This window comes from Scyliorhinus canicula, chromosome 29, assembly GCF_902713615.1.
Source record: "Scyliorhinus canicula chromosome 29, sScyCan1.1, whole genome shotgun sequence".
Lineage (NCBI taxonomy): Eukaryota > Metazoa > Chordata > Chondrichthyes > Carcharhiniformes > Scyliorhinidae > Scyliorhinus > Scyliorhinus canicula.
Genome location: NC_052174.1, coordinates 11,225,333 through 11,241,545, shown reverse-complemented (window position 1 = coordinate 11,241,545; position 16,213 = coordinate 11,225,333). Strand labels below are relative to the sequence as shown.

Here is a 16,213-nt window from a genome sequence, read left to right as displayed (position 1 = left end):
CCACTTGAGATCTCATGCTGTTATATTCATGAAAGCCAGTCGGAGCAGGATAGAACTGGAGCCAATATTTACACAATCTAACATTTATTTACAGAGTGAAAAATTACATGCATATACCTCCTAACAAACCTATTCGAGTTTCAATCTCTCCTTAAATCTGCTCAAGTGAAACCCCAATTTAATGCCCTACAGCTGCATAGATCTATTGGTCTGACCCTATCGCAGGTTCTATCCACCCATTTAATTTTCCCATGTCCTTCACCGTAATTCGGGCACGTTGTAAAACTCTTCGCTCGCAGTCTGCCATCTCCCCGTCCTCCGCAAACTTTGCTGCCGAGTGTCCCAGCCCTCACTACCTCTGTCATCTCCCCCAACCCGCCGAGATGTCCCCGCTCCTCCAATCACCGGCCTCGCGAGCATCGCCATTTTTAATCGTTCCGCCGTTTGGTAGGCCGCAGGCCTTAAATGCTCCTCGGAGACTGGGTTTCCTCCTCTGTTTTATTGGAGGTGTCGCATTCTGGTTTCACCAGCTCAGGAAGCCGGAGTAAGGATTTGTTGTTCCCCTCCCTTCATGCTGGCATTCCTGTGTGTGGTGCACGTATTGTACTAACCATTCACCACCGTATTACACGGTACCAGGCTGTTGCCATTGTGGGCTCCGCCCCTGGCTCCGCCCCCTTGAGGGGAGGTATAAAGAGCAGCTGCCCTGTAGGCGGCTCACAGGAGAAGATCAGTCACAGGCAGGCACTGTTCTAGTCAATTAAAGCCACTGGTCACTTCAACTCTCTGTCTCGCGTGAATTGACCGACGCATCACTGTGTCTGTGTGGCACTGCCCCGTCGTTTCTTTCTGTTTTTAGAAGTGAATTTGGGTTTACATCTGTGCCAGGTTCAAAGCGGGTAGCAACTGTCTGTGCCCATCTAACCCCGTGCTGTACCTGTCCTGGGAGTGTTTGATGGGGACAGTGTAGAGGGAGCTTTACTCTGTATCTAACCCCGTGCTGTACCTGTCCTGGGAGTGTTTGATGGGGACAGTGTAGAGGGAGCTTTACTCTGTATCTAACCCCGTGCTGTACCTGTCCTGGGAGTGTTTGATGGGGACAGTGTAGGGGGAGCTTTACTCTGTATCTAACCCCGTGCTGTACCTGTCCTGGGAGTGTTTGATGGGGACAGTATAGAGGGAGCTTTACTCTGTATCTAACCCCATGCTGTACCTGTCCTGGGAGTGTTTGATCGGGACAGTGCAGAGGGAGCTTTACTCTGTATCTAACCCCGTGCTGTACCTGTCCTGGGAGTGTTTAATAGGGACAGTGTAGAGGGAGCTTTACTCTGTATCTAACCCCGTGCTGTACCTGTCCTGGGAGTGTTTGATGGGGGCAGTGTAGAGGGAGCTTTACTCTGTATCTAACCCGTGCTGTACCTGTCCTGGGAGTGTTTGATGGGGACAGTGTAGAGGGAGCTTTACTCTGTATCTAACCCAGTGCTGTACCTGTCCTGGGAGTGTTTGATGGGGACAGTGTAGAGGGAGCTTTACTCTGTATCTAACCCCGTGCTGTACCTGTTCCTGGGAGTGTTTGATGGGGACAGTGTAGAGGGAGCTTTACTCTGTATCTAACCCCGTGCTGTACCTGTCCTGGGAGTGTTTGATGGGGACAGTGTAGAGAGAGCTTTACTCTGTATCTAACCCCGTGCTGTACCTGTCCTGGGAGTGTTTGATGGGGACAGTGTAGAGGGAGCTTTACTCTGTATCTAACCCCGTGCTGTACCTGTCCTGGGAGTGTTTGATGGGGGCAGTGTAGAGGGAGCTTTACTCTGTATCTAACCCAGTGCTGTACTTGTGAGTGAGAGGGAGTGAGGGGGGATGAGAGGTGAGAAGCTGTGAGCAGCAGGTACGTGGATGGAGGATTTTGGGCCACTTTGTTTTGAGGCAGTCACAATAATTGTGATGTAAATACTCCAGGTCAGAAAGTGGAGCCACCCTTTACTACATTGTTTTCTGATGGGGCAGAGTTTCGTGTTGAGCTCGGTGTATTCAGGAACACATTCGGAACGTTAAATGAGGGATAGCTGTACAAAGATTCACAGCACGCTGGCGTGCTGCCAAGGGTTTCCGAGTGGACATCTTGTCTCTCCGATTGTGTCGGGACTTCACTGCGTGGTGACCTCTTCGCTGGCTTCCGGATCTCACTGTACTCCTCCAAATCGCTCACCGTCACTTCGCCACCCTGCCTGCCGGTCGCCCTGAGCAACTGGGAAGATGGTGCAGACGGTAAATGGTGAGTCGCGCGAGTTACATCGATGAAATAAAGGCGAACACGTTGTCATTCTCAAAGGATTGGCATCCAGGCCAGCAAGACGATCAATCCAGGAATCAGACAATGGTGTTGATCATGGACACAATGATGGAGCCGCCAGTGTCTGAACTCACACTGTCTCAGATGGTTCATCAACCGGAGCGTAACTACAGCCTCGCTCTATCCCTTAATGTTCTCTGTCTCTGCACTGCCCAGGGAGTGTTTGATGGGGACAGTGTAGAGGGAGCTTTACTCTGTATCTAACCCTGTGCTGTACCTGTCCTGGGAGTGTTTGATGGGGACAGTGTAGAGGAAGCTTTACTCTGTATCTAACCCCGTGCTGTACCTGTCCTGGGAGTGTTTGATGGGGACAGTGTAGAGGGAGCTTTACTCTGTATCTAACCCCGTGCTGTACCTGTCCTGGGAGTGTTTGATGGGGACAGTGTAGAGGGAGCTTTACTCTGTATCTAACCCCGTGCTGTACCTGTCCTGGGAGTGTTTGATGGGGACAGTGTAGAGGGAGCTTTACTCTGTATCTAACCCTGTGCTGTACCTGCCCTGGGAGTGTTTGATGGGGACAGTGTAGAGGAAGCTTTACTCTGTATCTAACCCCGTGCTGTACCTGTCCTGAGAGTGTTTGATGGGGACAGTGTAGAGGAAGCTTTACTCTGTATCTAACCCCGTGCTGTCCCTGTCCTGGGAGTGTTTGATGGGGACAGTGCAGAGGGAGCTTTACTCTGTATCCAACCCCGTGCTGTACCTGTCCTGGGAATGTTTGATGGGGACAGTGTAGAGGGAGCTGTACTCTGTATCTAACCCCGTGCTGTACCTGTCCTGGGAGTGTTTGATGGGGACAGTGCAGAGGGAGTTTTACTCTGTATCTAACCCCGTGCTGTACCTGTCCTGGGAGTGTTTGATGGGGACAGTGTAGAGGGAGCTTTACTCTGTATCTAACCCCGTGCTGTACCTGTCCTGGGAGTGTTTGATGGGGACAGTGCAGAGGGAGCTTTACTCTGTATCTAACCCCGTGCTGTACCTGTCCTGGGAGTGTTTGATGGGGACAGTGCAGAGGGAGCTTTACTCTGTATCTAACCCCGTGCTGTACTTGTCCTGGGAGTGTTTGATGGGGACAGTGTAGAGGGAGCTTTACTCTGTATCTAACCCCGTGCTGTACCTGTCCTGGGAGTGTTTGATGGGGACAGTATAGAGGGAGCTTTACTCTGTATCTAACCCCGTGCTGTACCTGTCCTGGGAGTGTTTGATGGGGACAGTATAGAGGGAGCTTTACTCTGTATCTAACCCCGTGCTGTACCTGTCCTGGGAGTGTTTGATGGGGACAGTGTAGAGGGAGCTTTACTCTGTATCTAACCCCGTGCTGTACCTGTCCTGGGAGTGTTTGATGGGGACAGTGCAGAGGGAGCTTTACTCTGTATCTAACCCCATGCTGTACCTGTCCTGGGAGTGTTTGATGGGGACAGTGTAGAGGGAGCTTTACTCTGTATCTAACCCTGTGCTGTACCTGTCCTGGGAGTGTTTGATAGGGACAGTGTAGAGGGAGCTTTACTCTGTATCTAACCCCGTGCTGTACCTGTCCTGGGAGTGTTTGATGGGGACAGTGTAGAGGGAGCTTTACTCTGTATCTAACCCCGTGCTGTACCTGTCCTGGGAGTGTTTGATGGGGACAGTGTAGAGGGAGCTTTACTCTGTATCTAACCCTGTGCTGTACCTGTCCTGGGAGTGTTTGATGGGGACAGTGTAGAGGGAGCTTTACTCTGTATCTAACCCCGTGCTGGACCTGTCCTGGGAGTGTTTGATGGGGACAGTGTAGAGGGAGCTTTACTCTGTATCTAACCCTGTGCTGTACCTGTCCTGGGAGTGTTTGATGGGGTCAGTGTAGAGGGAGCTTTACTCTGTATCTAACCCCGTGCTGTACCTGTCCTGGGAGTGTTTGATGGGGACAGTGTAGAGGGAGCTTTACTCTGTATCAAACCCCGTGCTGTACCTGTCCTGGGAGTGTTTGATGGGGACAGTGTAGAGGGAGCTTTACTCTGTATCTAACCCCGTGCTGTACCTGTCCTGGGAGTGTTTGATGGGGACAGTGTAGAGGGAGCTTTACTCTGGATCTAATCCCGTGCTGTACCTGTTCCACCATGGAGCCCTCGACCCTTCCCCCCCACAGAATACCCTCTCCTCCCTTGGAACATATCCGCGGCGTTGCCTGGGCAATGCAGCAGTGCCATGGAGGCTGTTCCTGGGTACTGCCTTGACATCACCCCTCTTACCACGGGGGCTGAGATCGCCTCTGTACCTCGGGAGGTGGGGGTTCTGCTCACCAGGTGCACTTCATGGGGGGTGTCTTGCTGACGTTATTGGACAATTCCCGCGGGGCGGGAGTAATCGGTGTAAAAACGTGATTATTATAAAATTTACACTGCAGAAGGAGGCCATTCGGCCCATCGAGTCTGCACAGGCCCTTGGAAACAGCACCCTACCCAAGGTTAACACCTCCAGCCTATCCCCATAACCCAGTAACCAGTAACCCCACCCAACACTAAGGGGCAATTTAGCACGGCCAATCCACCCTAACCCGCACATCTTTGGACTGTGGGAGGAAACCGGAGCACCCGGAGGGAACCCACGCACACACGGGAGGATGTGCAGACTCCGCACAGACAGTGACCCAAGCCGGGAATCGAACCTGGGACCCTGGAGCTGTGAAGCCACCGTGCTAGCCACTGTGCCACCATGCCGCCCCCTGGTATATGTTTATACGGAAACGTATTCAAATAGGGGTCCTGTTTTGTCATTGGCCGGATGGGACGGGGTTTCGAGGACCATCGCAATGGGAAATTTCGCCAGCGTAAAATGGGTTTGTCGATTCCCGCGGGACCCTCTGACTCTGCTGCTGATCCCCCCCCCCCACCCCCCCGCCTGAATACCTGGAATGAAAAACCTGTCCCCCTCACCAATCTCCCACCCCCCTCCCTCCAACCTGTGTTTCCGATGCCTCCATCGTATCCTGAATTCCTGACGGTTGAAAACAGGGATTGACCATTAACGTCTCAATAGCAGAGACCACCAGCCAGATGCCAACGCCGCACCCCCCCTCTCCCCCCCCCCCCCCCCCCCCATCCCCCCCCCCCCCCCCATCTTCATGGGATCATTCCGGACAACTACACCGATGGGACGAAAGACCGGGAGAAAATATGCTGGTGCCCCAGAGGTTTGGTGAATGCATAGACTGGGCTCATTGTGGGGGAGGGGGTGGGGAGGCGTGCTGGACATCCTGGGCCGGATGTTGCAGGGGGAGGCGGGCGGGGGGTGGGGGGGTGGGGGTGGGGTTTGAGACCATTGAGAAACCGAAGAGGCTTCTGGAGGCCGGAACCTTCCACCTGGAACCAGATTGGCCTCCCTCCGTCGTCAGACGGACTTACCTCATTCTCAGGCGGTGGGGCATCATCCTTTCCTCCTCCTGCTGCTTCCCGGGTTTTCGATCCAAATCCTGCAAGGAACGCATGTACATTAGGAATGGAGGGATAGGGGTGGGAGGGGGGGGTGATGGAAGCAGGGATTGAGGCCTTGAGGGGCTGCATGTCCCCCGCTGAGGAACATGCGTTCCGTGTGGATTGAGCATCTCCTCGCCCTTCCTGAATTGACAGGGGGTGGGGGGCTGCGGAGACCAGGGGCTGGGAATCCAGAAGGGAATGTCTTGGCTACGGTGAGGGTTCGGATAGATTGAGGAGGCCATTCAGCCCCTCGGAAATTTTCCACGATTCAGTCAGATCTTGACTTAAGGGGAAGTGGGTGGAAGGGGGTAAGGTTTGACCGGGAAAACGTCAAGGAACGGCTCTATTCATCCCCCTCTGGACACACATGGGGTATCAGGATCATGGTGAGTGTGGACAACAGCTCATGCAACAGGGGCAAGATGAGCATAAAGTTCAAAGAGGCATTGGGAAGAATGTAGAGCGAGCTTTACTCTGTATCTATCCCCGTGCTGTACCTGTCCTGGGAGTGTTTGATGGGGTCAGTGTAGAGGGAGCTTTACTCTGTATCTAACCCCGTGCTGTACCTGTCCTGGGAGTGTTTGATGGGGCCAGTGTAGAGGGAGCTTTACTCTGTATCTAACCCCGTGCTGTACCTGTCCTGGGAGTGTTTGATGGGGTCAGTGTAGAGGGAGCTTTACTCTGTATCTAACCCCGTGCTGTACCTGTCCTGGGAGTGTTTGATGGGGACAGTGTAGAGGGAGCTTTACTCTATCTAACCCCGTGCTGTCCCTGTCCTGGGAGTGTTTGATAGGGACAGTGTAGAGGGAGCTTTACTCTCTATCTAACCCCGTGCTGTACCTGTCCTGGGAGTGTTTGATGGGGACAGTGTAGAGGGAGCTTTACTCTGTATCTAACCCCGTGCTGTACCTGTCCTGGGAGTGTTTGATGGGGACAGTGTAGAGGGAGCTTCACTCTGTATCTATCCCCGTGCTGTACCTGTCCTGGGAGTGTTTGATGGGGACAGTGGAGAGGGAGCTTTACCCTGTATCTAACCCCGTGATGTACCTGTCCTGGGAGTGTTTGATGGGGACAGTGTAGAGGGAGCTTTACTCTGTATCTACCCCCGTGCTGCACCTGTCCTGGGAGTGTTTGATGGGGACAGTGTAGAGAGAGCTTTACTCTGTATCTAACCCCGTGCAAACCTGTCCTGGAAGTGTTTGATGGGGACAGTGTAGAGGGACCTTTATTCTGTTTCTAACCCCGTGCTGTATCTGTCCTGGGAGTGTTTGATGAGGACAGTATAGAGGGAGCTTTACTCTGTATCTACTCCTGTGCTGTACCTGTCCTGGGAGTGTTTGATGGGGACAGTGTAGAGGGAGCTTTACTCTGTATCTAACCCCGTGCTGTACCTGTCCTGGGAGTGTTTGATGGGGACAGTGTAGAGGGAGCTTTACTCTGTATCTAACCCCATGCTGTACCTGTCCTGGGAGTGTTTGATGGGGACAGTGCAGAGGGAGCTTTACTCTGTATCTAACCCCGTGCTGTACCTGTCCTGGGAGTGTTTGATGGGGACAGTGTAGAGGGAGCTTTACTCTGTGTCTAACCCCGTGCTGTACCTGTCCTGGGAGTGTTTGATGGGGACAGTGTAGAGGGAGCTTTACTCTGTATCTAACCCCGTGCTGTACCTGCCCTGGGAGTGTTTGATGGGGACAGTGTAGAGGGAGCTTTACTCTGTATCTAACCCCGTGCTGTACCTGTCCTGGGAGTGTTTGATGGGGACAGTGTAGAGGGAGCTTTACTCTGTATCTAACCCCGTGCTGTACCTGTCCTGGGAGTGTTTGATGGGGACAGTGTAGAGGGAGCTTTACTCTGTATCTAACCCTGTGCTGTACCTGTCCTGGGAGTGTTTGATGGGGACAGTGTAGAGGGAGCTTTACTTTGTATCTAACCCCGTGCAAACCTGTCCTGGGAGTGTTTGATGGGGACAGTGTAGAGGGACAGTGGCAAGATGGGAACCCCCATTATTTATTTTCTCCTTTCTGTCCAAGAATTCTGAGAGTGTTTGCCAATCTGTGGTAAATGTGAGGCTTGACCAGGAATGTTTTTTTTAGTCTTCATAACCCACTCTGTGCATTGGTAAGAAATGTGGAACCTCTACAATCATTTATTCGCCGATATACACACCAGTTGGACGTTTGAATTTAACCAGGAGGCATATTATACATAATATGCACAGGAAGGTCCCAGAAGTAAGCAGTACAGGCATTGGCCAACGTCCATTCCAATGAGGAGAAGTTGATCCTTCATCTGTAAACGTGGAAGAGCAAGCAAAATAAACACAAACTCGCTCACCGTGAAAGGACTCTCGCCCCGCCCCCTTTCCAGCCCTCCCCTCCCCCCCTTCCCCTTCACCTAATGTCCAAAATGGCTGAACAATCCCAAATTACCTCACATGACACTTAACTGCCACCTCATTGGCTGTTCACTTGACATGTTTCTTTGTGTCCTCCCCGCAGCTTACTCTTCCCCCGAACTTTGCGTGTTTTAGCCATCCTAGACACATAGCACAAGACTATAAGTGGAGAGCTGCTTCCATTTACCGACCCTTAATCCTTCCGCACCTTCTGTTGGCTTTGTAAAATGGCGGAGAGGGGGGCGGCTCGGCGGCGCAGTGGTTAGCTCTGCTGGCTGCGGCCCCGGGTCACTGCCCGGGTGGATTTTGCACGTTCTCCCCGTGTCTGCGTGGGCCTCACCCCCACAACCCAAAGATGTGCAGGGTCGGTGGATTGGGCACGCTGAACTGCCCCTTAATTGGAAAAAAATAATTGGCTACTCTAATTTTATAATCAAATAAAATGACGGCGAAACTGGAATACCTGTCGTGTCGACGATGAGGACTGTCCCGTTACCCCGCCCATTTTTAATTGGGAGTGGTCTCTCTACTTGCAGGTGACAGAAATAAGTCCCATCATCCTCTCGCTCAGCAACGCTCCTGATGTGTAAAGTGAGGCTTTCAGCTTCCCAGCTGATGCTGATGTGAAACTTGTTATCCGGAGACTTTGAGATACACTGTCTCGAGCCATTTATTCTACAGGCGTAGAGCTTGACTCTATCCTTTTTCCATTCGAAGAAAACTTCCGTGTTGTTCCCGGAGAACCGGAAACTGCAGTTGACAACCACACCGGCTCCTTGCTTGATGGTGAGGGACGAGGGCGATTGCCGTACATCCACCTGTGCACCTGGAACAGCAAACAGATGTTAAAAAGCTGTCGTCTGCAAGGAGCCCATTGGGTCCGCTGTCAATGTACCAGCAAGTGGGAATGGCAGTGGGCCAATCAGCTCAGAGAGCCTTCTGGACCAGTCAACTTGATGTCATTGACATCGAGTGATCGAGCGATCCTGTTCTTGGATAGGCTCCACGATTGGGGTTCCACAGGCCTCTGGGGTCGAGAATTCCACACCATCCTCCGGCTGGAGAAATCCCTCCCCATCTCGGCTCTAAATGTTCCCCTCACTCTGAGGCTGTGTCCCCTGGTTCTCGGCCTCAGCCCAGCCCAGCCCACAGGGAAACCTCCTTCCTGTATCTTCGCCTGTCAAGTCCTGTACGAATTTTGTACTTTGAATGAGCTCTTGAACTCCAGGCCAGGAATACTTTAGCCTCCTCAATCTCCCTTCAGATGATGGTCTCACCATCCCAGGATCAATCTGGCGAGTATCTCTTTATTAATGTGAAGGGGCCAAAACTGTACACAATGCGCCACGTGCAGGTGAACCAAGGTTCTATATAATTGAAGAAAGGCATAAGCAGAATTAGGCCACTCGGCCCATCGAGTCTGCTCCGCCATTCAATCATGGCTGATATTTCTCTCATCCCCATTCTCCTACCTTCTCCCCGTAACCCCCGATCCCCTTATTAATCAAGAACCTATCTATCGCTGTCTTAAAGATACTCAGTGATTTGGCCTCCACAGCCTTCTGCGGCAAAGAGTTCCACAGATTCACCACCCTCTGGCTGAAGTTCCTCCTCATCTCTGTTTTAAAGGATCGTCCCTTCAGTTTGAGGCTGTGGCCTCTGATTCTAGTTTTCCTACAAGTGGAAACATCCTCTCCACGTCCACTCTATCCAGGCCTCGCAGTATCCTGTGAGTTTCAATAAGATCCCCCCCTCATCCTTCTAAACTCCAACCAGTACAGACCCAGAGTCCTCAACCGTTTCTCATACGACAAGTTCGTCATTCATGTGAACCTCCTCTGGACCCTTTCCAAGGCCAGCACATCCTTCCTTAGATACGGAGCCCAAACTGCTCACAATACTCCAAATGGGGTCTGACCAGAGCCTGATACAGCCTCAGAAGTACATCCCTGCTCTTGTATTCTAGCCCTCTGGACATGAATGCTAACTTTGCGTTTGCCTTCCTAACTGCCGACTGAACCTGCACATTAACCTTAAGAGAATCTTGAACAAGGACTCCCAAGTCCCTTTGTGCTTCTGATTTCCTAAGCATTTTCCCAGGGGCTGTTTAGCACAGGGCTAAATCACTGGCTTTGAAAGCAGACCAGCAGCACGGTTCGATTCCCGCAACAGCTTCCCCGAACAGGCGCCGGAATGTGGCAACTAGGGGCTTTTCACAGTAACTTCATTGAAGCCTACTCGTGACAATAAGTGATTTTCATTTCATTTAGAAAATAGTCCATGCCTACATTCCTTCTTCCAAAGTGCCGAACCTCACACTTTTCCACATTGTACTTCGTCTGCCACTTCATTGCCCACTCTCCTAGCCTGTCCAAATCCTCCTGCAGCCCCTCTGTTTCCTCAATACTACCTGTCCCTCTACAGATCTTTGTTTCATCTGCAAACTTAGCAACAGTGCCTTCAGTTCCTTCTTCCAGATCATTAATGTATATTGGGAGAAGTTGTGGTCTCAGCACAGACCCCTGAGGCACACCACTAGTCACCGGCTGCCATCCTGAAAAAGACCCCTTTATCCCCACTGTTTGTAGTCGGAGCACCTCAAATCCATATCCGAATGATGTGTAGGGTGGTTGTGGTGTTGTGGCATTGTCGCTGGACTAGTATCCCAGAGCCGCAGGGTCCTGTTCTGGGGGGCCCCGAGTTCCAATCCCACCACAGCCGATGGTGAAGTCTGAATTCAATAAAAATTAAGAGCCGTGGGCGAGATTCTCTCCCCAATTCCGGAGAGGCAGCCCACCAGGATCGATGGTCCCACTTGCTGTCATTGGGATCTCCCATCGCGTCCCCCCCACGCTGGCGGCAAAACTACGGCGGGAACTCCACACGTGAGCCGCCCTTACCCCGGTCTGGCCTACACGTGACTCCAGGCCCCTCAACCAATGTGGTCGGCTCTTAAATCGACCCCCTCAAGGGGCAATAAGGGGTTGGCAATAAATGCCAGCGAATCCCTTCGGACGAATAAAAAAAGATAAATATCATAGATTATCATAGAATTTACAGTGCAGAAGGAGGCCATTCAGCCCATCGAGTCTGCACCGGCTCTTGGAAAGAGCGCCCTACCCAAGGTCAACACCTCCACCCTATCCCCATAACCCAGTAACCCCACCCAACACTAAGGGCAATTTTGGACACTAAGGGCAATTTAGCACGGCCAATCCACCCTAACCTGCACATCTTTGGACTGTGGGAGGAAACCGGAGCACCCGGAGGAAACCCACGCACACACGGGGAGGATGTGCAGACTCCGCACAGACAGTGTCCCAAGCCGGAATCGAACCTGGGACCCTGGAGCTGTGAAGCGATTGAAGCTGTCCACAATGCTACCGTGCTGCCCATTGATCATGGCTGATGTTGTTTCCCATCCCCATTTCTGGAAAACTTAGCGAGCAGTGAGAATTCCTTGGGTGGGCTTCCTGAGCCTGGCTCCCCCCCCCCCCCCCCCCCCCCCCGCCCCCGCAATCACCACCTCCCCCCCCCTAGTTTCCCAGCTCCTCTTGCCGGCAAACCTTGCCACAAAGGGTTCGGGAACTCGCAGCCCCTCGCTTGAGGCTGATGGCTCAGGAATCTGACACTGTGCTGACATGGGCTGCCTTCGCCTACAACCGATCCCAAAACCTTTCTTCCGAACATCAGGACGAAGCTTAAGGTGAGAAGTAGATGTTTTGCTCGTGAGATGGTAACCGTGACGCGCTGAGCAGAACGGTACAAAATGGCGGGAGGGTTGATGCGCGCGGATGCGGGCGAGGGGGAGGCCTTGGTCAGGCCCCGCCTGGAGATTCTGCGATCAATAACTACTGAAACCAGGATGTAGTCCGAATTGAAGGCTTTAATCAACAAGATGTTTCCCCAGCAGCTCGAGTACAGAAAGAAGGCCGGCTGCTGGGCTACACAGGTTCTTATACCCCGCCTCACTGGGCGGAGCTACCATACGTTCCGATCAATGAAATGCAAACACTTGGGCCAATGAGCTGCGGACCTTCTCCACCAATGGTAGCTCACACTCCCAGGTACCGTAGTACCTCTAGTCATACTACCACACCTACAAAGTTCTTGCGCACTCTCTGGCCTGTGTTATGACGAGGTTTCACAGAGAACTTTCGTTGACCAATGTCCCAGATCTTCCACTGTCCTGATAGGCAATTGTGCCCCGGGGGTGCTCCAGAAGATGTGCTGGGTGGCCCCCAGCCGCACACACACATTACACTCCCCACACACACTCATCCCAGCCCCACACACACATTACACTCCCCACACACACTCATCCCAGCCCCACACACACATTACACTCCCCACACACACTCTTCCCAGCTCCACACACACATTACACTCCCCACACACACTCTCCCAGCCCCACACACACATTACACTCCCCACACACACTCATCCCAGCCACACACACACATTACACTCCCCACACACACTCAACCCAGCCCCACACACACATTACACTCCCCACACACACTCATCCCAGCCCACACACACATTACACTCCCCACACACACTCATCCCAGCCCCACACACACATTACACTCCCCACACGCACTCATCCCAGCCGCACACACACATTACACTCCCCACACGCACTCATCCCAGCCGCACATACACATTACACTCCCCACACACACTCATCCCAGCCGCACACACACATTACACTCCCCACACACACTCATCCCAGCCTCACACACACATTACACTCCCCACACACACTCATCCCAGCCGCACACACACATTACACTCCCCACACACACTCATCCCAGCCGCACACACACATTACACTCCCCACACACACTCATCCCAGCCGCACACACACATTACACTCCCCACACACACTCATCCCAGCCGCACACACACATTACACTCCCCACACACACTCATCCCAGCCGCACACACACATTACACTCCCCACACACACTCATCCCAGCCGCACACACACATTACACTCCCCACACACACTCATCCCAGCCCCACACACACATTACACTCCCCACACACACACAAGATGGCACTGGTTGCGCTGGAGCACGCCCATCCCGCTGATGGGTCGGCTGGGGCCAGAGGGCACCCTGGGGGTGACCTAGGGGGGTTCACCCACACGGCCTGTGACACTCAGTTCACAGTGGGCTGTCAGCGGTGTGCACAGCTACGGCAATGGTGCTCCGTGCCCGTCCACCCCGACCCCACAGCCCGCCTCCTGGCCACCCCCCGCTACTCCCCCCGGCCCTGGCAGAAGCCCCCCCCGGCCAGCGGCACGACTGTCAGCAAACTGTGGCGCTATTGGAGGCTTTCCCTACCCCCTCTCTCTCCCTCAGCAGCCACGACGCCGGTTTCTCGATGTCGAAAAGCACAAGTGAAACTCACCGTTGGAAACTCGGCCCATCGGAGGCAGAGCATCCCAGAGGCCCCGGGGAATACCGGGTCAGGCCCGCTATTGATATGCAAACGGTGTCGATTGTACACGCGGAGTGAAACATATTGATGCCATTTTCGAGAGGGGCGGAGAATTGCGACTTGGTGTCAAATGAGTGCCTGCTGGAAATTTGGCATTGGGAGCCATCACAATTCCTGATTTCAGCGTCGGCAAATGGGGAATCCCGCCCATTGGATTTTAGATTTCTCCACAATCGACAAGTCAGGAGTGTGATGGGAGACTCTCCACTTGCCTGGATGAGCGCAGCTCCAACAACACTCAAGAAGCTCCACACCATCCAGGACAAAGCAGCCCCGCTTGATTGGCTCCCCCTTCCACAAACATTCACTCCCTCCCCCACCGACGCACAGTGGCAGCCGTGTGTACCGTCTACAAGATGCACCGCAGCAACTCACCAAGGCTCCTTAGGCAGCACCTTCCAAACCCACGGCCTCTACCATCTAGAAGGACAAGGGCAGCAGATCCCTGGGAACCCCTCCACCTGGAGGTTCCCCTCCCAGTCACTCCCCACCCCGACTGGGAAATATATCGGCCGTTCCTTCACTATCGCTGGGGCCAAACTCCTGGAACTCCCTCCCTAACAGCACAGTGGGTGCACCTACACCACACGGACTGCAGCGGGTTCAAGAAGTGTAACTTCAGTAAGCTATAACTGCGACCAAGTTCTTATACAAGGAGTGCATCTAACCCAGTTAAAATGTCGCGCTTGTGAAATTGTGACCACATTAATGTTGAGTCCAGGAGGTTGTAACTGTTGCGAATTGAAAAAAATCTCTTCTTTCAAATCTAGAATTTCAACAGTTCTGAAAAAATGTCATTGACCCTGAAACATTAACAGACTCGCTCTCTCTCTCTGTCTGTCTCTGTCTCTCTCTGTCTGTGTCTCTCTCTCTGTCTCGCTCTCTCCGTCTATCTCTGTCTGTCTCTTTCTCTCTCACTCTCTGTCTCACTCTCTGTCTCTATCTCTTTCTCTGTCTTTCTCTCTGTTTCCCTCTCTCTGTCTCTCTCTCCCTCTGTCTCTCTCCCTCTGTGTTTTTCTCTCTCACTCTGTCTCTCTGTCTGTCTCTTTCTCTCTCTCTATCTCTTTCTGTGTCTTTCTCTCTGTTTCCCTCTCTCTGTCTCTCTGTTTCCCTCTCTGTCTCCCTCTCTCTCTGTCTCTGTCTCTCTCTCTATCTCTCTCCCTCTGTGTTTCTCTCTCTCCCTCTGTCTGTCTCTCTCTCTCTGTCTGTCACTTTCTCTCTCTCTCTATCTCTTTCTGTGTCTTTCTCTCTGTCTCCCTCTCTCTCTCGTTCTCTCTGTTTCCCTCTCTCTGTCTCTCTCTCTCTCTCTCTGTCTTTCTCTCTTATCTCTCTGTTCTGTCTGCCTCTCTGTCTCTGTCCATCTATCTCTCACTGTGTGTGTGTGTGTGTGTGTGTCTCTCTGTCTCTCTCTCTCTCACAGAATCATTGAATTATCCAGTACAGAATAGGGCCTTTGACCCCACACCGACCAGAAATGGGTCAACATCCCATCTCAAACTGGCACTGCCAACATTGCAGCACCCCCTCAGCACTGGCACTCCAACCGAGATCTTCAAAACGGCCTAGTCTCTGGTGCGGGACTTGAACCCACAACCTTACAGACGGGGACTACGATCGTGCGAGCCCTGGTTACCTCACTGTAAATAATCCTGCTGTCCTAGAGTCCAGTTCAAAACCAAAACGTGCCGGATCGGGAATAGTGAGGCCTTTCATTTTTCCATGCGATTTGGGGGCGTCGCTGTCAGTTAATGCCCAGCCCTAACTGCCCCTCCGGGGAACTGAGGGTCCCGCTCGGCCATTCCAGAGGCGGCAGTTAAGGGTCAACCACATCGCTGTGCGGTGTGGAGTCACATGTAGGCCAGACTGGGTTGGGGCGGCAGATTTCCCAACCTTGACGTGAGCCAGGCGGGCTTTTCAGCCACAATCGACGATGGTTGTCAGGGTCGACATTCATAGAATTCCCTACAGCGCAGGAGGAGGCCATTCGGCCCATCGAGTCTGCGCCGACCCTCTAAAGGGTACGCTACCAAGGCCCACTCGACCTCTCACCCTAACCACACCTTATCCACCATTGCCACAATCTCCCTGTCATGTGCTGACCAGAACTGTACAAAGTCGGAGGGGGGTGAGGGGAGACATGAGGCGTTAGTTATTCGAAAATCTTGTCAGACCCCATCTGGAGGAACTACGTTCAGTCCTGGGCAGCTCACCCCACGAAGGCCATAATCGCCCGGGCTTCAGCGACATTGGAAACGAAGCAGTGACACTCGCCACCGACCTCGAAGAAAGCTGGCCGCGAGAGGGCTTTGCCATCTCGCCGGCCTTTTGCCCACGAAGGGCTGACGTTAAATTTTGAGCATCGGAGAATCTGGCTCTGCGGGCCTACCTTGAGACTCGGCGCCGAAGCAGGTCAACAGGGCGATGAAGGCATGGAGGGCTTGGGGGCACATTTCTCCTGGAAAGCTCCGACTGCGTCCTGCACTCTGGCAAGGCCTTTGTGGTTCCTGCAGA

At 53.0% G+C, this 16,213-nt stretch overlaps 1 protein-coding gene across 1 annotated transcript; it reads right to left on the bottom strand.

Annotated features, from left to right (window-relative positions):
- Nucleotides 1–1,759: 1,759 nt before the first annotated feature.
- On the bottom strand, nt 1,760–12,283 carry LOC119958317. Its single transcript, XM_038786755.1, has 5 exons — nt 12,274–12,283; nt 8,658–9,020; nt 7,966–8,088; nt 5,728–5,795; nt 1,760–2,248 (listed from the first exon to the last, which is right to left on the bottom strand). The coding sequence occupies exons 1-5, from the start codon at nt 12,281–12,283 to the stop codon at nt 1,961–1,963; spliced, it is 852 nt and encodes a 283-aa protein (XP_038642683.1). The 3' UTR covers nt 1,760–1,960.
- Between the last annotated feature and the right edge of the window lie 3,930 nt (nt 12,284–16,213).